The sequence below is a fragment of the Labeo rohita genome, chromosome 24 (genome assembly GCF_022985175.1).
Source record: "Labeo rohita strain BAU-BD-2019 chromosome 24, IGBB_LRoh.1.0, whole genome shotgun sequence".
Classification (NCBI taxonomy): Eukaryota; Metazoa; Chordata; class Actinopteri; order Cypriniformes; family Cyprinidae; genus Labeo; species Labeo rohita.
In genome coordinates, this window is record NC_066892.1 from 24,288,808 (window position 1) to 24,315,945 (window position 27,138).

Genomic DNA, 27,138 nt, shown 5'->3' on the forward strand with positions numbered 1-27,138 from the left:
CCAGAACAAAAATTGACAGATAATGTACTCACCCCTTGTCATCCAAGATGTTCATGTCTTTCTTTCTTCAGTCGTAAAGAAATTATGTTTTTTGAAGAAAACATTTCAGGATTTTTTTTTCATATAGTGGACTTCTATGGTGCCCCGAGTTTGAACTTCCCAAGTGTAGTTTAAATGCGGCTTCAAACGATCCCAAATGGGGTTGGAAACAATCCCAGCCGAGGAAGAAGGGTCTTATCTAGCGAAACGATTGGTTATTTTCATTAAAATAATACAATTTATACACTTTTTAATCTCAAACGCTCGTCTTGTTTTGCTTTTCCTGAACTGTTTTTTTTCCGGTTCATGACAGTTGGGGTATGTCGAAAAATCTCATGTTCTCCCTCAACTTCAAAATCGTCTTATTTCACTGTTTTTCCTTTTTTGTTAAGGGTGTTGAGAGAGCAAGACAAGACGAGTGTTCGAGATTAAAAAGTATTTAAATTTTATTTTTTTAAATGAAAAACCTGATCGATTCGCTAGATAAGACCCTTCTTCCTTGGTTGGGATCAGTTACAACTGCATTTGGGATCGTTTGAACTCAGGGCACTATAGCAGTCCATTATATGGAGAAAAATCCTAAAATGTTTCCCTCAAAAAAACATAATTTCTTTACAGCTGAAGAAAGAAAGATATGAACATCTTGGATGACAAGGGGGTGAGTACATTATCTGTCAATTTTTGTTCTGGAAGTGGACTTCTCCTTTAAATTGGCCTACCAGATGCTCAAAATTCATCAGCCAATGGCGGACAATGCAAATGTCCTTGTAGACACTTTTCGACTTCGGACCAAAAACGTACACACCGATTTTCATGTTGATAGGACAAACATTTACACAGTTATAGCCATTTTTATGTTTTTTACCATCTTATATCACCACCAAGTGGATAAGCTCTGCAATTTTTTCCTGTGGCCTCAGATTGTGCTATTCCATAAGAGTTCTGAGTTTGGTGTGATCTCATTCTGTTCAGGAGTTACAGGCATTTTACTGCAAGTGGCTCTGCCCCTTTCAAACGTTTTGGCACTCCTTTGCGACGTGGAGTTGAAAGTTTGACTTTTTTTTTGATGATAATTGATATTCACTCTCCAGAGAATCTTTCTGCACTGGTTTGGTTCCGATTGGGTGAAAACCTAGGACTAGTTTGCATAAGTAGGTTTTTCAAAAAGCGCAAAATACCCGAAAAGTACGCTTGAACCTGAGAATCTGAGGCGTGTGCCAAGGATTCCAAAAACATAAGATACTTGAGTCTGCGACTAACAGTTTAGGAGTTATGAGCGGTTTTGTACTTTTGATCACTGTAGCGCCCCCATCAGGCCGATTAGGGCAAGCCTTGGTCACGTTGTAGGCGGTGTGAGTACTACTTACGGTTTGGTCTGCACAATCAGTTTTTTGTAAGGATTGCTGATCTGTGACCATTCTAACAATTACAATAGGTTTTGAACCCCTAATGATAAATTATATAATGTGACAATTTACAATTTTTCTACATATATGGTGTGGTTAAGCAATCTAAAAAGTTTTTATATTGTGTCATTTACGGTCTTTTTCTGTAAAAAGTATACACTACATCTTTATTGCATTAATAGCAGCTAAGACTAAATCAGGTTTAGCCTTCAGTCCACTTCACATCCACTTGAGAATTCTGTGTATGTGGACTAGAGTACGCTGTAACAAAAAGATAAGGTTTATCTTCCCAAGTGTAAATGTTGATGGGCAAAAAATAGATGTAGACTTTAGAGAAGTGCTGTTAGTGAAAAGCAGCAGCTCTTTTTTGGAGTGAGCTGAGCTTCACAATCAGCAGTGCAGCTGGCGTTGGGGAAGTGGGAGGGCAACGCAAACTGACTTCATCTCCTTCCTGTTAGCTGAAAAATAGACGTGCTGAAATGTGCCGCTACATATTGCACAATGTGTGCGGGTCCAACTTTATCAAATGCCCTCAAAAAAAAAAAAAAAAAATCCAATGACGTGCGCCATTGTTTTGGATGCAAGCAATGAGAGCTTTCTCTTGATTGACGAGGGTTAGGCTTGGGCGAAATGCCTCGTCTGGTTTCAAACTGGGAGTATTTCGACATCATATGTTGAAGGCCAACCCTGCTGCCAAAACAGATCACATGTACACTCAATCACAGTCATCCCTTGAGCTCTGAATGCCTTTCACACATTGCTAATCAGCATGTGGATCTAACTAATTACAAATCACAGTAGGTCATCTGAGTTTGGCAAGGCCGTATCTGTTCTACAGTCTAAGCCAGACTTTTGAGAGCTGGCATGAAGTCTGGTCCACATTGCAGCTTGTTCAGGCCAAAAACCGCTGACGCTGATTAGTATGCGAAACGACCAATCAAAGTTCTCTATTTTACTTGATGTTCAGAGTGGGTAAATCTGGCATCAAATACAACTGTGAGAGCAAAATGACATCTAGTTTACTTGCTCCTCATTTCCACAAACCACACACACTGGCAAATCCAGCCATGAATTCTTCAATGGAAGTGTTCATTGGCGCTCAAATAAAAGCAGATACATTTCTGTGGAATTCTTTCATACAAACAATTCTGAAGCAAATTTTCATGTATAATTCAGTGAATTGGACTCCAGCACACTGCATACAGCCAGCCAATCAGAACGGGGCATTCCAAGGAACTGCTTTATGTTTTCTTGTGCAGTAAGGATCAGACAGACTGTATATGTCTGTAGGTGCCACATCTGAGGCTGAGATTATTTTTGTGCACACCAGAACCAGCCTTCAGAAAATTCTCAGAGATACAGTGCTAGTTTGTTAGTTTCTATTGTTTTAAAGCAGATTCTGCAGAAATTACTCAGTTAATAGTCTATGTAAAAAAAGAAGTATCAGACATTATCAGAAATATCACGATTTTAACCCAAATGTCAAGAGTAAACTTCGCATGAAGTTTAATGAATAAATAAATAAAAAAGGGTTTGCTGTGCTTGTTTGTAGGGCTACACAATGTGTCCATAATCACATAAATTTGTAATATATAAAGAGTTCATTTGCAAAAACGTGTAACTCATCCGTCAATCAAAAATCATGTTTCTTCATTGTGCAATTCAATTAATCGTAATCAAACTGCAGTAATAATAAATACAGCTTACTAACACAGTAAAACACAATAATAACAGAGTTCTGTTTTTTTGCACATAAATTTTTCATAAATGCAATTATAAATAGATAAATACATAAATAAATACAATTACACCAAACTAAATAAAAATATTGCAATATTTTACAATAAAATAAAAATTAATATTTAAATAACAACAACAACATTAATAATTTAAATTACAACTGTAAAATGAAAATACTAATATTTAAAGTTGTTTATTTCTTAATTTTTTTTTAAATATTAAACCTTAATTTTAATGGAATACGGCAAGCTTTTTTGTTGTTGTTGTTGATAAGTGCTATGCATTATTTGGAAATGAAGTATGGAAAGTTGGTTGGCACATTTTGTGTTCCTGCATGCACAATAAAGAGACCCAAACTGAGCAGATGCAGGGATTGAGTTTGTGTGGAGCAGCATTTATTGCAAACCGAGCCGTTGTGAGAAACTGTGTACATGAACACAGTGCCTTGTTTTACTCTGAATCACAGTACATTTATTTATTAAATTAAATTGCAGTATTTACATTTGATTATCACGCTAAGCCATACTGCGATTTTGTTATTATTTTGATTAATCATGCAGTGCTACATTTTAGAGTTCACATTGAATGTCTAATGTAATATTGGACCTTGGATGTATGAAGACGCATCATAACCTTGGGGGGAGGAGATCATGTGAAAGGGCATGTGTTATTTAGATGATAATTTCCCATATTAAGAAACTCATTGTACAATGTCTACAGGGACAGTCCTACAAATGTCTTGCTCAAGGGTCTTTCATCACTCACAGAGGACGACAAGAGGATGCTTCTACTTACACCACATTTTGAAACTGCTCAGCAGTCAAAGAATTAAACATCACTCTAAAAGTGGGAAACGGTTCCTGCCAGACTTGCTTCTCTCTGCATGCTTGAGGTCAAAAGGGTGTGATCAGTGTAACCTAAACAAACCCCAGTAGCGTTGTCCCTATAACATCAGCAGTTAATACCTATATACAGTATATTTTCATGATTCTCGATACCTTGCATTCAAAACCACAGCAAATCTGGATGCAGTTAAACATCTTTTATTCAAAAAAAAGTTTTAAAAAAAGTTTCAAGTTTTGATATCAATGTATACTGTTTATTTTTTTTTTTTGTCTTTTTGTTTTTAGTCCACATTTGGAAGAATGTTACAGTATAGATTGCTGTATTTTTGCTGTATTCTGTAATTTTAGGTTTTTGAAAGTTGACATTTTAGCTGTTGCTTTCATTGAAAGGCTGTTTTTTTCCTTAAAAATAAATGTTTTAGTTGGCCCTGATAGCCTTGTGCTTACTGCGCCGACATATACAGCGCAACTGCCCTCATGGTGACCCAAGATATTTTTATGTTTAAATATTGTAATTTTAATTTTATAGTTTGATTGAGAAACAAATCTGTAATTAAAAAGCAGCTTCTCCTAAAAAAATCATTTAACACAACAATTACCTTCAATTATGTATTTGTATGGAAAGTAGTGTGTTAGTTACTTTGCATTATTTTGCTTCAAGGGTTTTTTCCATCACCTTTTGAGTAAATGTGTTGTCTCCCACAGACACAAGTATACTCAGAGAGAAAAAGATAGAAGCCACAGACATATAAAGATAGTTGAAATGGAAACTGCTGCATTAGGTTTAAAACGTTTTCAGTAAATGACAGAACATATTTAAAGCATCTCTGAATAAGAGTGTGTTGACATTAATAACTGAGCATTCAGACCAAGAAAAACATTTGATCTGACATGCACACAGCCATACTATTACTGCATGTACTATTCACAGAACACACAAGCATATATTCATATGAGCATTTCAACCATCTGCTGTCAGCACCTGCGTATCGGATGTAGTTGGTAGGTTCTATCGAGGAGTCAATGACATTTTTTCTTTTTGTTTGACAGAAACAAAGAAAAATCTAGTATAAAAACTAGGGCTGGCAAATGATTAATTACAATTAATCGCATACAAAATAAAAGTTTGAGTTTGCCTAAGATATGTGTGTGTACTGTAACTGTAATATTTGTGTAATTATTATGTATATATAAATACAAACACATTCATGTATATATTATATTATTTTATAAGTATATGTATTTATTATAATTTTAGCGCTATAATTTCTATTATATATAAATAAAAATATTTTGTACATACACTGACCAAAATTATAAATGCAACACTTTCGCTTTCGCCCCCATTTTTCATGAGCTGAACTCAAAGATCTAAGACTTTTTCTATGTACACAAAAGGCCGATTTCTCTCAATATTGTTTACAAATCTGTCTAAATCTGTGTTAGTGAGCACATCTCCTTTGCCGAGATAATCCATCCACCTCACAGCTGTGGCATATCAAGATGTTGATTAGACAGCATGATTATTGCACAGGTGTGCCTTAGGCCCGACCTCGACCTCACTGCAGTTCATCGTCGTAACCGATTTAAGTGGGCAAATGCTCACATTCGATGGCATCTGGCACTTTGGAGAGTCTTAAAAAGTGTTGAAAATTAGCATATAACAAACAAATATAACAAAGAAAACATCATATTTTATTGTATTTCTCAACTGGTATGTTATATCAGAATTACTAATATTGTTTTCGTCATTCTATTCTGAAATATCTGCTGACAGCACGGTTTATCTATGCATTTACATAGAAGTATATTCAAACTGTGATCGCTGGCAAAGATAATAAATAGTTTCCATAGAAATGATAGATTATCGATTTTAGTGTTTTGATTTCGGTCTGGCCATCTTCCCTTTAGAGAGAAAAGCATCATTACAGATTACATAAAAAAGTTTTTGTTTTCAATTTGATTTATTTCGTTAAGTAATAATTTTGAGCTTTCTATAGGTATATTTATCATGTCTGTGCGGTTTGTATTCGATGAGTTTCGGTTTATTTTTGTGAAGCGCACCTGCTGAGACAACAGAAAGCGCATAATGATTGTTTTTTAAAAGCACCGTTTGCAACATTTTGTTGATATTGTGAGTGCACACAAATAAAAGTAGACCCTTTACAGTTCCGAATGATGACAGATTACTCTACCTTTAAGAGCAAATATGACGGAATAATTAAATTGTTTCCACTGAAAGAAATGTTATTAGTGATCGCGCTGGCGCCTCTGTGTCCTGTAAGCAGCTTTAGCTTCTACTCTCTGCACAAACCATTGGGTATGTGCCTAATAGCGCACATTTATCCAAGTTTAACATTGAAACTAACATTGCTTTATTTAAGGCAAGGATTATTAAGTGAGTGAGTTCGAGCTATTTCTTATGACAGTTTAAGCCTATATGTGACTTCATAAAACTAATGAACATACAACAGAGAGAGAATTAAATTCAGCGCTTTCATTTCCAACATGTGCTCATTCATGGCTGCATATTATTTAATTCAGGTCATTAAATATTAATTGGCTCTATTTCTTAGAGCCAAGCTGCATAAACTAGTTACATATCAGGCATTTATGCATCACATCTAATATGAGCATTAATGGCTGTTATATTAAATAAAATTGACTAATTACAGCAAAGCAAGAAAGTAGGCTATGCTTTACTTTTGCACGCCGTTGTTGTCCGGTCTCCCCTTGCACTGCGTGAGGCAAATGGTGGTCATACCAGATACTGACTGGTTTTCGGACCCCCCCCTCCAATACAGTAAAACTGCACATTTTAGAGTGGCCTTTTACTGTGGCCAGCCTAAGGCACACCTGTGCAATAATCATGCTGTCTAATCAGCATCTTGATATGCCACACCTGTGAGGTGGATGGATTATCTCGGCAAAGGAGAAGTGCTCACTAACACAGATTTAGACAGATTTGTGAACAATATTTGAGAGAAATAGACATTTTGTGTACACAGAAAAAGTCTTAGATCTTTGAGTTCAGCTCATGAAAAATGGGGGCAAAAACAAAAGTGTTGCGTTTAGAATTTTGGTCAGTATAAATAACACAGTTCTCTTAAATATATACATTAATTTGTGTGTATTTATATATACATAATAATTACACACAGTACATAAACATATATTAGGCAAACTCAAGCTTTTATTTTGTATGTGATTAATCACGATTAATCATTTGACAGCCCTAAAAAAACAAATTTCTTAGAAATGTTCTATTTGTATTCATGTTGGTTTCATATGGTTTTGAAAAGCTGTTGTACTATTTAAGTGAAAATAAAAATAAAAATATATACATAAAAAATAATAATATATACATTTAAAAAAAATACCATGTGGTGCAAAAAAGTTAAAAATAACATTTTTGTTAAACCTTCTAACATTATTCTCTATATAATTGGAAATATATTTAAGTAGTTGTTATAGTAACTAAACAGCATATACATGAAGAACAGGACTGTAGAATAAAGTGCTACCTTTTCAATATTTTTCAATGTAAAGTATATTTGAAATGAACATATACATGAATTAAATTTAGTGGATTTTTCAATTGCATTGTGGAAACTATACAGACAAAACGAGAGAGGCATTGATACAGGTCAGACAGACAGTTTCACTTCAGCATTTGACAGGAAAAAAGAAAAAAAAGTCGTTTCAGCAGTTTAACGAAGCGACCCCAGGGGTGGCATGGCTTCCGGAAAAGCCAGCTATGCACAAACAGACAGACGCGTTGCGCATATCTTTAGGCGAGGGCTGACTAACAGTGGCCTGTAGCACACACCCTGAACAACATACACACACACACACACACACACACACACACACACACACACACAACCAACTTTGTGTGGTTATGTAAATACAACTTTCATCACAGCGTTTAATAATAGCACAAAACCTCACGATTATTTCTGAAATGAGAAACCCTGGACCACACCCTGATGTGTGGGCTGCTAGCCAAATTATTTATTTTTTTTTATTCTTTTATTACTGTAACAATTGGACCCCCACAGCAAGCTATATACCGTGAATCACCATTTGTAGCACATAAGTGAGAAAGAAAACAAGTCACGCGTGCAACTGAACATGTGGCACGGCTCTTTGTCGCATATCAAGCGCTAAACGGAAACACTTGGTGATTAAAAGCAAGGACGCACTTCGGTTAGTTTGGACTGCAGCTTACTAACAATATTACGAGCACAGCTGAAGGGTGAGGACAGGCCCTCCCTTCACAGATTTACGGCTGTGTTATGCTCCATCTGGCTTTGGCTTCTCTCTGACAGGGTGACCGCGAGCATCTGAGGGCTGCTATCTCTGCAGCGAGCCAGATGAATGCTTGCTGCAAGTAATATGAACGAGAAGCCAGCCTCTTCAAAACTGAGAGAAAATGGTTCTCACCTCACGCATGACAAAGTTGAAGAAACACCTACTCTACGTACTATACACACAAGCTGAGCCTTTAGCCATACAAGATAAGTGCAAAATCCACTACAACTTATCAGGTCTACTGAAAATGGACTCCATCTGAATCTAAACTCTCTGATTACTATAAAAACATAATATTCTGATAAGAAGGATTTGAGCTTTCCAACAGTGAACAGCTAAGACTAGTAATCTCACTGAGACAAAAATAATCTCTTGTAGCTCCTGTGTGAAAATAATTCAAGTGCACAAGGTTAACATGTCCAGATTAGACACAAACAAGTGAATAACATGAGTGAGACTGAGAAATCGACAGAGGATAAAAGAGACTGACAGACTGAAGTAACTACACCAAAAGTCTCCAGAGCCATCAATGGTCAAACCCTTCACAAGAGTACTATTTGTTAATTTACTAGCTGACTAATCAATGCCCTTTAACAAATCCATTAGGCCTGTTAGGGGAATTTCAGTTTTGGCATTGAAATCTGTGGTGGTTCTTGTTCCTTTGCAATTTTATAAAGTGAACTCTTCATGCAAAATAAGACAACAAACATGCATTAAGAAAGTAATTTTAGAGTCTTGTTTAAATGTAATTTTTAGTGATCGACCGATATTGATTTTTTATAACCAATACCGATTATTTGCATGTTTATGTGCCCGATAACCGATATGCAGAACCGATATTTATTTACTGTTATAAAGTAAATAAATGACTGAGTGAAGTAAGTGCATACTTTACTTTGATTTTCCTCCTTAATCTTCATATTACAACAATAAAGACTTTATATATATATATATATATATATATATATATATATATATATATATATATATATATATATATATATATATTTATTTATTTATTTATTTATTTATATTTATATTTTTTTTATTTATTTATTTATAAAATGCATCAGCTGCAACACTAAGCAAAACAAATGGAGAATGTCTAATGTTTTCAAATGGAGAAAATAAATAAAGGACAGGAGTCGTATCAACTTCATTTTAAACTACAGTTTTAGTAGGTTTATAAGATGTTTAATATAAAAAGTGAAGAATAGCTCACTGAATAATGTTAATTCACTGAATAATATTCTCTGAAATATTGGAATATAACAAGCAAAACATCGTATTTTATTGCATTTCTAAACTGGTATGTTATATCAGAATCATTAATATTTTGTTCTAAATTCTGACAAAGCGCTGTTTACACAGAACTATACTCAAACTGCGATCGCTCGTGGAGATAATAAATAATTAATTTCGATAGAGTTGTATATTTTTAGATGCGTATTAGCGAAATAATGGTTATATAGTAGATGTTAATATAATTTAGGGTTTTAAACAAGTGAGTCTTGTTAAAGTTACATGCGGTGGCTGTGCTGGAACATTTCCTGAGCATCAACCCGGTGAGTGAACAGCAAAATGACTGTTTAGCAGTAAATCCAATATTACAAAACTGATAACCGATTATGGTAAAATGCTTAAATATCAGGAAAAATATCGGTAAATCAATATATCGGTCGATCTCTAGTCATTTTGACTTTAATTGCCCTGAGAGGAACCCTTAATATCTCTCTCTCTATTTCTACAATTTGTGTGGAAATTGCATGGGAGGTTTTTTATTCCACAGTTAAAATCACTGTAGTCAACATGAGGATATGGGGAGAGTCCAAACAGCATCCCAAAGCAATTCAGTGAACCTTTTTGCGTTTCTTTGCCAAATGGATTGAAGTCATTCCACTGGAAAATGCATTGGACAGTTATAGAACTGTACTCTGTATTTCTAGTGATTAAGAAGATAAGACATTTCAGAGATTTGTAGGTTGAGTGGGAAGCATGTTCCATTTAAACGATTAGTTCACTCCTGAATTAAAATTTCCTGATAATTTACTCACCTCATGTCATCCAAAATGTCCATGTCTTTTTCTTCATTTGAAAAGAAATGTAGGTTTTTGAGGAAAACATTCCAGGATTTTTCTCCATATAGTAGACTTAAATGGGGATCAAAAGGTTGAAGGTCCAAATGCAGTTTCAATGTGGCTTCAAAGAGCTCTACATGATCCAAGCCAAGCTATAATGGTCTTATCTAGTGAAACGATCTGTCACTTTCCAAAAATCCTATATACTTTTCAACCACAAATGCTCATCTTGCACTAGCTCTGTGCATCTACAACTTCACGCATTACGCAATCACGTTGGAAAGGTCTTGGGAGGTTAGTTCTTCATCATTCTACTCCAGTTCAAAAAAAGAAGAGTATGGTGAAAAACTCATCTAATTTTCTCATCCAACATTTTTGTTTTATTTTTTGTAAAGACCGTTTGAATTAGTCTTTGCACATTCGCTTTGTAAACACTGGATCGGTACTTCAGCCTACATCATGCGTGATCTTTCCAACGTGACTAATGCATGTTTATTTTTTATTTTTTTGGAAAATGTTTTTTTTTTTGGAAAATGACCGACTGTTTCACTGGAAGACCCTTATTCCTTGTCTGGGATTGTGTAAAACCCGTTTGAAGCTGCACTGAAACTGCAATGTGGTCCTTCAACCCGTTGATCCCCATTGAAGTCCACTATATGGAGAAAAATCCTGCAATGTTTTTCTCAAAAACCTTCATTTCTTTTCGACTGAAGAAAGAAAGACATGAACATCTTGGATGACACAGGGGTGAATAAATTATCAGGAAATTTTCATTCTGGAGTGGACTAATCCTTTAAGATCCAGTCGGTCATGATTGATGGCCCCCAAGTAACCTCTTTAATTGTCAGATTACATCATACCATTCCAAAATGACACATTTTGGCCATACTTGATTGTCAGGAAACACAGGGGAAGAAGGTTTTCCCTACAATCTCATATCTGGAGCTCCATTTCCTGTTTGTATGAAACTCATCTGCCAAGAACACACTAAGGGAGACAGTCAGAGATGAAGATAAAAAGATGGATACAAAAAATTTGTAATCAAACTTGCTAACTCAATTTGTGGGGTAAAATTTGTTTACTGTATATTTCACATGCAACAACAAAGTGTTCAGAACCTCCCTGCATGGCATAAATTCTGCAGTGCCATAAAGTATAATCTTGCACTTTGGAGAAAACGAATGGAGAAGCAGCACAAATAGAGATTTAAGCTCATTAGAGGATATTCCTCACATAAAAGGGAATAAACAAGTATCGCTACACTCTGGAAACTTGGAATTCCATGATCTTGAAATTGAAAATACTCAAGGATAGACATACAACGTGTAAAGTTGGGATAGATCAATCAAACCCAAATTTAGTGAAAAACAGGAGATGGTAGAAGCTGTGAGTCCAAGACCATGTTTTTACTTGGGAGCATCTGGACTTGAGACTGAGTACTACAATATTACAAATACATACAAAATTAAAGCTGCAAGCAGTGTTGAAATGGCCCTTGCACCCGGGCTCACCACCACCCAGTGGCCTTAGGAAAACAGTGAACTGTGGGCAATATACATTTAAAGTTGCAAATATAGATGGAATATGTTAAAGTCATTTATATGAGCCAAACTTCCTGCTACCAGTTGGTGGCGCTATGACTATAACCGGGTCTTGGCATGTAGATGTTTTCAGGCCAGCACTTTTATAAAACATATGAAGTTTAGTGCCGATTGAGCATGGTATATTTGAGTTAATGCAAAGTATGATTTATCTTGTTGCCAACAGGTGGCACTATGATTATAACTGAATACTGGCCTTTAGATGTCTTCAGGCCAGGGCACTTACCAAACATTTGTAGTTTGGTGCAGCTTGGAAATTGCATGTTTAAGTTAGTGTAAAACAAAGTCATTTCCTGTTGCCAGTAGGTGGCACTGTGATTATAACAGAATATTAGCCTTTAGATGTGTTCAGGCCAGGATTCTTATCGAACGTGTGAAGTTTGGGGCAGATTGAACATTGTATACTACAACACCTTATATTATATACAAAGGGCTTTAGATTACACTGACCAAATCTGGTGTTCTTTAAAGGGGTCATCGGATGCCCATTTTCCACAAGTTGATATGATTCTTTAGGGTTTTAATGAAAAGTCTATAATATACTTTGGTTAAAAATTCTCAATGGTTGTGTAAAACAAGGAGGCACATTCCCTTCACAAACAAATGTAATCCACTGCATCTTCAACACCTCAATCGCACAATCAGAGATATTCTTGTCTAACTTAGATCCCTGGTCTGGCATCGAAACAGTGGAGGTCGAACTGTTACAGGTATTGTAGGACGGGTCTGAGGTAAGACGCTCACGTCAATCAACTATCGTGGGAGCGGCCTCTATCAGTGTGACGCCACACCCACAGGCATCTAAGAATGGCTCGATTTGAAAAAGGGGATATTATTTTTACAGATTAATTAAAAACCACTGCATCGATTTTTATCATTATAGGATAGATGTGTACATGCACTGACAACACACATTAATGTTCAAACAACATGTAAAAGTGAAGTTCGCATCCGATGACCCCTTTAAAATACAACGTCTGAAAATGGTAAAACTTGCAGAGAAAATTCTAAATAACAGACTTCCTGTTGGGTTTCGAACTTTGTACCAGGGGACTTTTTGTATGTATTGGTATGTTACATGTGTATGTGAAACAGCTAAAGGGGCACTTAATAAGAAACCCATGTTAAAAGTAAATGTTCACCACTTTCAGCATATGTGCAAAGTTTCATGACTTTGAGTATGTTTATGCCCTCAAAACAAGAAGAATCTGAGAAATTCCTATAGGGTCCTCGCACCATCATTGCTCAGGCCCATAGTCTTCATTCACCCCAAAGGAAAGCATGTTTACACTGTCTGAATCATTCAGACCCTCTTCAAGTCTTGGCTTGGACTCATCCTAGTCTCGAAGGTTGGACTTGGAATCAAATGAGCTGGTTTGGAATGCAGCATGATGGAAACTTGTTGAGGTTAAAAATGGTTGTGCAAAAGATAAGCATGTTAATTTCTAATGAAACATTACGAAGACGCAACTTTTTCCTTCGGAAAAACGTTACTGTGAATCGCGCAAACAGGAAACATTTATTAAGACAGGTCAATTTGAATGTCATGTCGACTTCAATTGCCCTGAGAGGAACCTATCATTGTGAGATAATGGGAGACCATAGACGCTGATGGGATACCCATGGAATCATTTCCAAGCATGCTTCTTCAGAACTCCGCTTAGAGTTGCCTTTAATTAGCTACCACTGTAGCTCATCTGAGATGGAACAGACAGACACGGATTTACTCGTAGCTACCAAGAGGGAAAACAGCAAAACGAGACTCCTTGTGTTCTGCCAAGTCTTCAGCTGGCTAGACAAAGTGCTGACTGTTCACAGTCTCTTAGCAGCCACTTCATGTGCTGGTCTAGGTAGCAGCACTTCAGCCTCCCACGCTCAGGGTCAGGGCCAGCTCCAACACGACACATCCGTGATAGCACGACTCAAAACATTCAGTGTGGAGCTGTGATAAAAACAGTGAACTCCAGGCCCGGCTTGCCGGCCCATTAGTCTGCTGCACTGATGTTCTAATCTAATTTGGCCACATGCTGGCAGTGCGGTCTGTCTAATAGGCAGCCAGAGGAAGAGGGAACAGCGAGAAATGTTGTAAAGACGGGAACATCCTCTGTCAGCAAAGCTCTGGGTGTGCCTCTGCTGAGAGATTACAGCCACTTTATAGCCATTAGTCACCTTCCAGTGGAACAGGGTAGTCATGACTGATCGGCGGCAAACAGCGCTGAGGCTACAGAATTATGGTATGTTTTTGGGAACTACTACTATTTGCAGAGATGACTAGATGTTTCTCACAGACAAAGAGTCTTTTTGAGAAACATTTTTAAAAGGGTGTCCGGCTCTACTTCTTAGCTTTGACACAACAACCAGGAAGTTTATAGTAATCCTGAAGACCTTGATTGGCAGGTTCAGGTGTGTTTACGGATAAAGCTAAACTCTGCTGGAAGGTGGACCTCCAGAAACATGATATGTCCACAGGTTCTGCACAACTATCAGTTACGTAGTGTGCAGTAGTAATGGACAACGAGGCATGAAGGCATGGGGTGCAAATCCCGTGCAACAAATCCTATTTTTCCCAAGTAATTCACTTGATATTTTCCAAACTTTGTGGAAGTTTAGATACTTTGTTGGGGGCTTTGTGTGTGTGTCTGTGTGTGGAATTGGCAGCAAGCAAAGCATGGCACTCCACCTCAGTTTTCTGTGGAGTGATTCAGAATACTGATGCATCTCTGAATAAGTTTTCCCCCCACCTTTAGTACAACATGCTACAACAGAAAGCGAGCTCACAGACAGCACCCTGTTTTTTACCATAACTGTTCTATTATTCTCATCTCCATCTTTGGAGAGAATCATGATTGACACTGTAAGTGGACGCTGTGTGAAGAGAGAACAGGCCTCTGTTGACCATCTTAATGAGCCATTAGAGCCATTCATAAAGCCCACTGTCATTCCCAGACACACATATGAATGGAGACGAGACCTGAAAATGCGCTCCACTGTACGCCGATTAATCCCATCAACATCTGCTGATTAAAGCTCTAATGTGATTGGCAGATTATATCAGCCTAGTAATTCTGGGTTTAGTGCTTCACTGAGGGCAGTGTTTGTGCTACGAGGGTGAGAAAGACAGAACTGGTCTACCTACTGTCACTGCTGCAAATATTAGTATATTAAACAGGACTCTACGCTTACTTTTCTTTTTAGGAGCACTTGTGCTCCTAACTTAAAAAATTTAGGAGAACAGACAAAATTTTAGGAGCACCTTCTAATCAATAATCAAAAAATCTGATCACAAATTAGCCTTCCCACTATGAGATGATATTTGACTCCTTAAAGTCCCCTTATAGGGGAATTTTGTTTTTATCTTCGTAATGGCGTTTTTCTAACTTTATTAAAAGTATGTCATCTTTTATGTCAATTTTTTTTTTAAAGATTTTTAAAATTTCAAATTAAAACAACAGAATAAGAACAAGCAGAGCCAGAATAAGTTACCAATCAAATGAAATCATTATTAACAAAATTAATTTGTACTACAGAGGTGGCATAGAAGAACACAAAAGTGTATTTTCATTTGATTCATTCGAACAGCTGATTCATTCAGGAATAAAGCAAGTTACTGTATTCATGAATGGGAAATTGAATCACTGACACACTAGATTCGCTTAAACACGCACGTTCATTCATAAACCAAACACCACTGTGTTTAAATGGAGATGCGCAGCGGCTCAGTTGTGACTTGTTTCAAGCTATTTTTGACGAATAAATAGAGCAAAATCAGGCAATAGTGTTATAGTCAGACAATGTAAGTCACTTAATATTAACTTCTTGTTTATTCAACTGTTGTATTAAATCAAAATTTTATTTACAAACTCCTTTAAATATCATTAAACTCTGTCACTCATCTTCATCATGATCTCACAAAGTTGAATTATAATCAACAAAGCTCTCTACACTGCACAGTGAATCTCTTATTTACACTTTCTACACTTTGTTTATTAAAAAGGATTTGTGAGATATGTCTGTGATACATTACTCAATGTTGCAAAAACACGTAGAAATCTTCAAAGCGCCCCTCAGCGCAAACACAAATATGCTGATCGGGTCAGTCAACCATGGTGCTCTTAAATATTTTTTAATAGTTGCACGCAGTAGTTATCAGTCACAAATCTGTTAAAACGGTGACGTCATACGCATGCGTATGATCTGTTCAATCTATAGGTAGCCTATGTGCGCAAGTCCGTAGTGTTTCTTTACAAAGTCACGTCGCCAACTACTGGCCTGGCATGCATAATACAGCAATTTTTGTTGTTTTTGCAGATCCATTTGAATGGGGGTTGTTTTGATAATGTTGTCATTTTTTTGCACTAGAATTATAAGGCTCTATCTGCGTTCTGAGCACTTCTGAGATATTGAGCTTCAAGGTGTTATTGTTCCATAGACTTCTGTAGATAGAACCATTTTTGTTTCTAAAAAAGGCCCAAAATGTACACAGCTTACCATAATGTAAATAAGTCACTGCATAAAAATATGTGATAAAAATGTCAGATAGAACCTAATTCTAAGGTGATGATTTGTATGCAAAATGATTTAAAAATGCACAGGGGAAAAAAAAAGTTTTCAATACATCGTTGTGCAGCTGTATTATGGCCATTTTTTAATGCCACCAGCAGCTAGTGAGTTTGACTGAAGCCTGCAGCGGATGCGGAATAAGGTTTGCACAAGAACTCCATGGGAGAGTTTTGCGTCTCCATGATGACCAAATTAACTACAGAGACGCATATGCGAAGAAGAAAGAGAAACGGGACAAAAGAGGCGAAATGAAAACAAGACCGATATTAACTAGTCAGTCACTGTGAGAGACAGACATTCATTCACATGGAGACAACCAACTAATGAAATCTCTAGACAGAAGCAAGGGAAATGAGATTGAGAGAAAGATATATTAAAAAGCGAACGTATCTGACCTGAGATATGTGGTTAATGGAGGACTCCATCCTGCGCAGCTGCGAGGCCTGGATATCCAACAACTGCAGGACATTGTTGGCTAAGGCATTGATCTGATAGGCCACGCTTGCCAGCGACTGGGTGGTGTAGGCTTTGGTCTCCTCCAGGGCTTTCCTCTTATCCTGTGCCTGCAGGTCAAGGTCAGAAAAAACACCTTAATTCACATTTTCACAATAACAGCAATTGCTTTCAACTTACACACAGTCTCAGCCTCAGACAGCACTCCCACGGACCTCCTACACACTGCCCACGGACCATCTCATATATATAAACAAAAATAACTGGCTAAAATCGTTCCAATCTGCCTGCCTGGTTTTTATGTAACTTTCAAAAAGACGAACTATGCAAGTTTTTATTCAAACAGGGTGAAAGCAGAGTCGTGTTTACAGGGTACCAGGTTGCTACAGTAAGCAGATGGTCAAGTCACTGGATTTGACAAAATTTGCTACTTAGTTAGTAAGCAAATAAAATATTCAAACAAAACTATATAATGTGATATTTTCAGCGATATGGTGGTACATACTGTATTTGAATTTGTTTCACACATTTGGAATCATCAGAAACAAACATTTCCTTTCTTGTAGACTGCTATGGCATAGTGTCATAAACTACTGCTGTGCCATCTTTAATTTTCATGTCAAGGTGGGTGGACATCAGGGATGTCACAATTATCAATTTAATATCGAACCGTTCAGTACGACATCCACGGTTCAATACACGCTTGTGAATTACTGCATTTAAATAATTTTGTTGTTTTATTTCTCTCAGAATTCACTGTGTGTGCCCGCGATTTCACATGCTGAGATGAGGAAACGCTTCCCCACTTATATCTGAACAACAAAGAGCATCTTCCATTCTAATGACATGCAATGATACGCCTTTCTAAACTTGTTTTCCAACAAAAGAGTTATAAAAACAAAAGTTGGAAGTATTCAATTCACAAAATCATTTGAGTGTTTAAAATAACTTCCTTATGTGATCTGATGTGGCTTCGTATCACAAAATGAGGCAGACAATAATACATTCTATACTCATATTCTATGTATGTCGATTAGCAATGGCTTACAGATATAATTATTAATTATGAAAATAAATTAGATGGCTTGAAGAACACAGATAAACCATATATTATTGCAGACGAGTGTTTATTGTCCTTACATTTTATCATTCAAAACGTTTAACGTTATATCTTGTTTTTATTCAGTTACAGAGATAGCGACGCCTTTATCCATATTAGAGATTTCCTAGCTGAAACGGAACGCAATCAGTGTTACTTCTTTGGCGCGTATGTGGATTTTCTGCACGAGGGCGCCCTCTGGCGTCCAGTATGAATGGAAACCATCCTATTTTGTGTAAAAATCCTATTTTGCGTAAAAAGGGTATAACTGTAGCCTGGAGATCTCCAAATGGGGGCGGGAACTCCAAAACGGGGTGGGAGCTCCAAAATAGGGCATGGCTTCCTCCCATTGACAGGCACATGACACGCATGCGCAATTTTTTCACCCAGTCCACTTCAGCACAAACTCTGCCCCACAGCTGCTTTTTATTGGTTTTATTGGTTGTGTCAACCACAGTGTTGATTTCCTACACTATGCTACAAACAATCCTAACCCCGCTGAATAGCGTGGCTATTGACTGAAAGGAAAGGACGTGACGTGTGGCCAGGTATGGTGACCCATACTCGGAATTTGTGCATTTGGTGCATTTAACCCATCCAAGTGCACACACACAGTAGTGAACACAAACACACTGTGAACACACACCCGGAACAGCCTGGGGAGCAGTTGCTCAAGGGACTCACCCCAGTCGTGGTATTGAGGGTGGAGAGAGTGCTGGTTATTTATTTACTGCCCCCACCTTCAATCCCTGCCGGACCTGGGACTCAAACCCGCAACCACCTTCAATCCCTGCTGGACCTGGGACTCGAACCTGCAACCTTTCGGTTACAAGCCCGACTCCTTAACCAGTAGGCCATGGCTGCCACATTAGTGTTTTTTTTTGCATGGTGGGATTGGCGCTGAATAGTGTGGCAGATAAACAGTTAATACGATTATGCGATATAAGATCGCCGGGACACTCTGTAACACCCCAACTAGACCTCACCGGACAATGGGATCTTTTTAGTTACACCCAGCATCACTACACCCTCCTACCCTGCAAATTTCAAGTCCCAGGATGCCCCCATTTCTTAAAACAAAGCAATAGAGTAAAACCTTTGCGCTGCGCTGGGATGGCTCAAGGGGGAGCTCGCGGGTGATTCCTGTTTACATCATTAAGCAGAGGTTCTAACACCACTGGCCACAAGCTTTTCTGCTTCCACTGAGCATATTTATGTAGCATATTGTATTTTATTTTAGAACAACTAGAAACAATGTCTTATTTCTAAAGTTTTATTTTGAAATGTAAGTCAATAACAATTGCCTGAAGCCAGAGCCAATGGTGAAAGTCTTTGCGTGACAAGACCCCGCCCCATTTTGGAGGTTATGCCCACTATTGGAGTTCCTGCCCCCATTTGGAGATCTCCGGTCTGCAGTTATACATGTCTCTCAAAATAAATATTAAGCAGACATATTATAATACATGCTTTTTTCAGTGTACATATGTTTATAGGAGTATTTTGTTGTTAATTTGTTGCAAAAAAAAAAAAAAAAAAAAAAAAAAAACACACTGATGTGGCAAACTATTAGAACCGAAAACCGTGGTTAAAAACCGAGGTATGTATTGAACCGTGGACTAGCTGTATTGTTGCATCCTTAGTGGACATAGTAATGCAAAATTTTTGCAGACATTCACAGTTTTCTACTTAATCTAGTGGTTCTCAACCAGGTGGGGCCTACTATGGGCCCTCACGATACTTTAAAATTATTTAAAATAACAATGAATGTTCTTCATTTTTGAAATATTTTGATGCTTATTTTATAATTCAACTTTTATTTTATAATTCAACTGGTTTAAAATAATTCTGAACGGCAAACTGTTCTGAAACTAACAGAACGAAAAAAAAAAAAAAAACCTGCAACAACCACAACCGCACAGAAACGAAACCCTTTTTTTTTTCTCAGTTGTGGTATTTTCTTACTTCTTCATTTGGCCTACCTCTGTGGTACACCAAGATATCACTGAGGTAAACTATCTGCCATGCAAGACCTTCAGTGAAAAGACTTTAAAACCTGGCACATATGCAGGTAAAACTTTACTGAAGCACCTGCAGTGAGGAGGAAACCATGGTCTGGTTGTACTTTTTTTAATGGTAATATTTTAAAAACGTGAGAAAAATTACGACTTCGTGAACAGAGAAAAGATTTAGTTTTATCACATATTAAAATAGTCTGGACTTGTTTGGATGGAATATATGGACCAGATGTGTTGTAGAATTCCTGTCTGAAAGAACGAAGAAGTGCTTCTACCTTAAGAGAGTGATAAAACACCAGCAGTAGTTTGTTACAAAAGACATTCAGTCTGTATTACATACATACACAAGAAGACATTTACACATGGGGGCTACAGCTCTACAGGCATTCCCCATTGCAAATTATGTGGTGAAGGTATGCACTAATATTGTTTTACAGATGTTCCACTGAAACATGGAGCAGAGCTGCTCTTCGGTCAAAAGTCAGGCTATTTTTAGCAACTTTTTGGCAAGAGAAATGGACATTGTTACACTAGAGATATACACTACATCCCAGAGTTTGAGTTCACACATAAAGGTTGAAAATAAGTACACGTCTATCTTGCCTATACAGAAGTTCAGTGAACGTTTTAAACCCTGTCCACATCTCTGAAGATTCAGACTTCATTTTAATGGTGCTGAACAAGCTGTATGAAAAGCATCCAACATTCTCCAAAGACAACTTAAAAAGGACTAAATGTGCCATAAAGGCAGGTTGTAATCTTATATCTTTTAAACAGAATGTCTGAGCTATTTCCAGTCTGGATGTACGGTACTATTATCAGAAACTGTTGCAATTCTGCTTTATGGCTGATCTGTTGATTGAATTTTCCCTATGAGGCGCCTGCAAATCTCATAGTCAACATCCGGCTAACAGATATGTACATGTGTAAGGCGGATAAAAGGATTTTTGAATGTTTTCAAGAAAATGCCAGTGGTGCTTGCCCATGCAAAAGTATGTGACCGTGCAATTACGATGTATTCATAAACATTAAACATGCAATTCAGACATGCAAATATTATTATTTTTGGAGGCCTGAAGTCAAAATGGCAAAACAGTACAGAAATAGCAACGAAGAAGAAACAGAGAAACCCCTGCAGAACCTCATGACTGTGTGTCAAGGTTAACAAGCCTCTTAAAAAATAAATAAATAAATAAATAAAAACAAATTCTGGGCATTTACCTTTTTATGAGAAGATTTTAGCATAAATAAATAAAATTCATTACATTTGTTTAAAAAAAAAAAAAAAACAGCAAGGCTGCATTTATTTGATTAAAAACAGAGTATTGTAAACAGTGTACTATTTCCATTTATTATCCTTTTTTTCTGTCTGTATGTCTTTCAATATAATGTTGTATATATATCATACATAATTTATTCCTGTGATGTCAATGTTGTATTATTACTAGCCAGTCTTCAGTGTCACATAATCCTTTAGAAATCATTCTAATTTGCTTATTGAAAACAGTTCTGCTGCTTCATATTTTCAAGAAATGTGACTCTGGACCACATAACCAGTCAATTATTTTTAAATTAAGATTTATACATCATCTGAAAGCTGAATAAATAAATAAATTCCATTGATGTATTGTCTGCTAGGATAGGACAGTATTTGGCAGAGATACAACTGTTTGAAAATGTGGAATCTGAGGGTGCAAAGAAAAAAAATAAAAAATTGAGAAAATCAATTTTAAAATTTAAAGCAGTCCAAATAAAGTTCTTAGCAATGCATAATACTTATCAAAAATTACGTTTTGATGTATTTACGGTGGGAAATTTACAAAATATCTTAAATGGAACACGGATCTTTACTTAATATCCTAATGATTTAATATCCTAAAAAAAAAACAAAAAAAAAAAAAAAACAATCGATAATTTTGACCCATTCAATGTATTTTTGGCTATTGCTCAAAATACACCCAAGCTACTTAAGATTGGTTTTGTGGTCCAGGGTCACAAATCAATGCTAATTTTTTTTTAGGATTCTTTGATAAATAAAAAGTTCAAAAGAACAGTATTTATTTGAGATTGAAATCTTTTTTAACATTATAAACATCAACTGGTCAATTTAAAGGGGTCCTATTATGCTCTTTTACAAAGCCTTGATTTTGTTTTGGGGGTGTACTAGAACATGCTTTCATACTTCATACTTAAACGCATTATTTTTCACATAATTCAAATTATTACAATCCCATTCTCCTCAGCCTGGCACAAATGGCTCGATTAGTTCCAGGTTTAATGAAGGCCCGCCTTCCGAAAAGCTGTCCCACTGTGTTGCGATTGGCGAACAGCTTAGACAGTGTTTCAGTACATGTACATGTACAACTGTCAGCGCAAGCTAGATTAAAGTTATTCTTATGTTTTAATTTTGGATATTTTTCTTACAAAAACTCATCAATTCAGACATTTATTGACCCCCCCAGTGTCGGTTGAGGCACTTTTTATTATGGATGGATGTATATTATTGGACTTGTTTTGGACTGATGAGGAGAAACATCCGTCTATGCCATTCTATAGCTTGGAAGTGCCAGGATAAATTTTAATATAACTCAGATTGCATTCGTCTGAAAGGAAAGAAGTCATATACACCTAGGATGCATGGTGGGTGAGTAAATAATACGCTACAGTCGTGTTGGGTCCTATCGTCAGCCTGCGAGATCGAAATGCATGATATTATCGTGCTAATTAATTTAATTATTTACATAGTTTAATTGTCCCAAACCAGCTCCAGCATAAGGCTAACAGCAGCCTAACATTATCAAAGAACATCATCACTGATTAACCTAGCCTATTCTAGCGCAAGTTTATGCATTTTTTAAAAAAACACTTGCGTTATTAGTGCCCAAAGATACACACCACACACTGACTAAAATTCAAAAAGTGAAAAAGCATAATAGCACCCCTTTAATTAATCATTACTAAATAAAAAGTATTATTTTTTTTCTAAAATAAAATGAAATAAAATAAAATAAAAAACATCTTACCAACCTCAATCTTTTTAACTGTATATGATGGTTACATAAAACCATTTTAGAGATATTCAGTTCAGTGTTTCAAAACCAAAATAAACAACATATGTTTTTGAGAACTTTAAACTAGATTTTTAAAAGAATTCATCTTTTCTTTCTATCGTCGACAATCATATTTGTCATTGACCTTTGGGCCCTATTTTTCAAGAAACCAGACTGTGAGAGCTGATAAAGCAAATGTGTGTTGGCGTAACAGAAATGGCCTTGTCAGTAACAGGAGTCATTAGTTCTGCTCCAGCTGTTAAACTTCTTTCCACATTTGCTCTTACAAAAACATAAATAACCTTCTGCCCTTTTTGTTGGACCCATAAAAGCACCATTCTCACACTGGGCCATCAAAGACAACCACGCAGATCTTCAGAAAAACAGCTTTATCTGAAGGACATTTCACATGGAAATAATGTTCGACTGGTGTCTTCAGAAATCTCCAAAAACTTCCCATGAAGGACAAGTTCCCAGAAGACAAGAGTATCAATCTCTTTTTATCTCTTCTACAGTCACAGACACAAACACCCAGAGATAAGAAAAGTCGAAAGGTGGAGCAGAGAAACGCAACACCCACTTTCTGAACAATGGATAACTACACAATTAAAATGACCTTTTAGAAAATTGGGTGAATTGCATTAAAATGGCAACTTCCCACCAACAAATGAAATTCTTAAAATTCCAAAGCAACATCCTGTAAGTCAGTGTGACATCTATTGACAAGATGAGGGCAAAGATAAGGGATTGATCTGACCAATTACAAAGCTAGACTGACATTACCATTACAAGCAACCAGTGCACTCCTTCTAAAGATGAACCCAGAACATTCTCAAGTCTCATTTCTAGAATTTCCATGAAATGAGGCATAGAGTAGGTAGGCTGTTCCTGGTTGTAAGTGCACAGGAAGGAAAAGCCTACGTTTCCTCCCTAGAAAAGAGTCAAAGTATCAGGAGGGACGCTCCACCCTGTACACTGGAGGGATACAGGAGACCACAGGAAGGAACAGTAGCTCTCTTGGACTCTTTTGTTGGACATAATCAGGTCTGAGGTAGTACTTTCTTGGACACGGCCGCTATATGTTTTGGCCTTCAGAATTAATTTCTTTCTGAGCTTGAAGAACAATGTGATGTGCACCCGGTAAAATAGTTTTGCTTTTAACTGAATTCATCTCCACGCTGAAGAACAAGTCAAAACACTCTCCTCTTCGAGAGCAGAATGTGGAGATTTGTTTGGATTTCCTTTAGTGCTGACAGCCAAGCTCACTCCTCTGTAATACATATCCTAAAGGGAAATGTACTCGGAATATCAGGTGAAAAAAATGCTAGGAATGTCCCTTATTAACACTTGGGAAGACGCCCCCTCTGCTCTGCTCTTCTGACAGGAAGAGGTAAAGGGATATGACACCATCCAAGAGTTTGTGTTTGTGGGTGTAGTGGCATTCTAGCATTTGTAAAGACTGCAGCTATGAGACTAGTACACCATTATACTAAACTAATGCATTTGTATTTCAAGATAATAAAAAGATTAGTATAAAAGAAGATTAGTTTGTGTTGTGAACAAACATAAATTAACAATTAACAATAGCATACAAGTTAACAGTAACCTAGATTAGTAAATGTCATAAAAATCGCTTACTTTTAGTTTATGATGCCTAATGCAAAACTAATGATTACAGCTTGAGTCTTTGAAGTTAAAGTCTTACTCTGTTTTTGTTTCGCTTTCAATTTTTGTAACAGCACTGCTTTACTTAGCATGTGCATTAGATTTTAGACAGTTTGCAGTTGTAAAATATTTTTCAAGATCACTGCTTTCCAATCCATAATGTTTGTCTATTTTTGAATCAAGAACACACTTTATGTAATCGTCCTCTTATTATGTAATAAGAAACCAGTCTGATTACTCAGGGTTTCTTTAAAGGGATATTCCACCCAAAACAGAAAATTTGTATGTATTTAATTAGAAAACTAACACATCCATGAGAGTCCATTAAAAACATACAAAAATCATTATCAGGTTTTAATATTATTTATAAACTATTATAGAATTTATTTATATTTTGAATTTTAATTCAAGTTTCTAAGTTCATATATATATATATATTATATATATATATATATATATATATATGTAATTTCAGTTTTAGTTTGTCATTTTAGTAACTTTGCATTCAGTTAGTTCATTTTTGTTTTTTTCCATTAGAGGATCAAGCGTGTAGTGCTAAAACCCTATTGTAAGTGTTAGAATGGCCAAAGATCAGCTGTCTCCACATAAAACTGATTGTGCAGACCAAACCGTAAGTCGTAGAGACTTGGAGGGATGGTAGTACTCCCACCGCCGACAACGTCACCAAGGCTTGCCCCAATTGCTCTGGCGGGGGCTAGGTTTGTCGCCCGATCGGAACCAAACCAGTGCAGAAAGATTCTCTGGAGAGTATCAATAATTGTCAAAAAAAGTTGAACTTTCGACTCACCATCACAAAGAGACACCAAAACATTCGCAAGGGCCAGGGCCACTTTTTAACTAAAACGCCTATAACTCCTGAACAGAATGATCACGTAAGACCACTCGGTAAAAAACGGCTATACCTATGCAACCATTTGTCCTATCAACATAAAATTCGGCATGCATATTCTTAGTCCAAAGTGCCATAAGTGTCTATTAGGACATTCGCATATCTCAAAAAAACTGCCGCCACTGGTCGGTTAGACAAGGTTAACAGAGACCAACTTGAACGACACAGAGGGCCTGTTTTACTCACGGCCACAAAGAGGGGTGATATCACATTTTTAAAGGGGCGTAAATGATTGTACATTGCACGGTTTTTCGCATATACACACGATATTCATATGGCATGATAGAACTCGTCATTCTGGACAATTTTGCCTCCAGAACCACTGTTGTCAATTAAATTGTTTGTTAAATGACTGAGAAGATGTAAAAAAACCTACTTTTGCTAACTAGTCCTAGCTTTTTTTTTGGGGGGGGGGGGGTACTCTTATGAACGTATCACAGAGACTGATGCGGAAGAGAAGAACTTGTTGAATAAAGTCGTTATTTTTGTTTTCTCGTAACTTCACAACATTACGGTTGAACCACTGATGCCACATGGAGTTTTTAAACAATATCTTTAAAACCTTTCTAGGCCTTGAACGTGTCAGTGGCATTGCTGTCTATGCAGGGTCAGAAAGCTCTCAGATTATATCAAAAATATCTTAATTTGTGTTCTGAAGATGAACGAAGGTCTTACAGATTTTGAACAGCATGAAGGAGAGTGATTAATGACAGAATTTTCATTTTTGGGAGAACTATGCCTTTAATTATCATTAACAGTAGCAACACATATTAAAATTCAGCAATCCATTAAACCCCCTGAGGATGAACTGATGGTTTACAGTTTAAAATATTAGTATTTTTGTTTCTTACTTACACCCAATATTTTACTTCAGAAGACACTGATTAATCCACTAGGGTCATGTGAATTTCCCTCATTTTGACTGTATGTGCTTTTTAGAGTAATAACATTCTGGTGCCTATTAATCTTTGCACCATATGGACTCACAAAGATTAATTAGTTTTCTGGAAAAAAAAATAGTATTCATCTGAAGAAAGTAAGTCATATACATTTGGGATGACATAAGAGTAGGACATTGACAAAAGTTTTGAAATATCTGTTTAAGACCAATTAGTGAATTAGTCATTTAAGCAACCCACCAACTAGTAGTTTTGAAAATATGCATTTTGCACTTAAACACTGGCCAGTTCACACTGCCATAACAAACGCTCTGCAAACACTCTGTCAGTTGTTAGATTTAGAACGACTGGAAATATACTGTCATTTTCACACCAAGCTAACAAACACCAACAGGGTTTAAACACACCGACTAAACAAATTTGGTGTTCTCTGAGGCAGTGTGAACTAACCTTTACACACTTCA

The 27,138-nt window shown here is 36.7% G+C and overlaps 1 protein-coding gene across 9 annotated transcripts in view; it reads right to left on the reverse strand.

Annotated features, from left to right (window-relative positions):
- Positions 1–27,138, reverse strand: part of abi1a (abl-interactor 1a) — a 71,752-nt gene that overhangs the window by 35,128 nt on the left and 9,486 nt on the right. For all 9 annotated transcript variants that reach the window (XM_051098252.1, XM_051098250.1, XM_051098251.1 and 6 more), the window contains exon 2: positions 16,979–17,146. In XM_051098252.1, the coding sequence (XP_050954209.1) occupies positions 16,979–17,146 (168 nt within the window). The remainder of the gene's footprint in view (positions 1–16,978; positions 17,147–27,138) is intronic.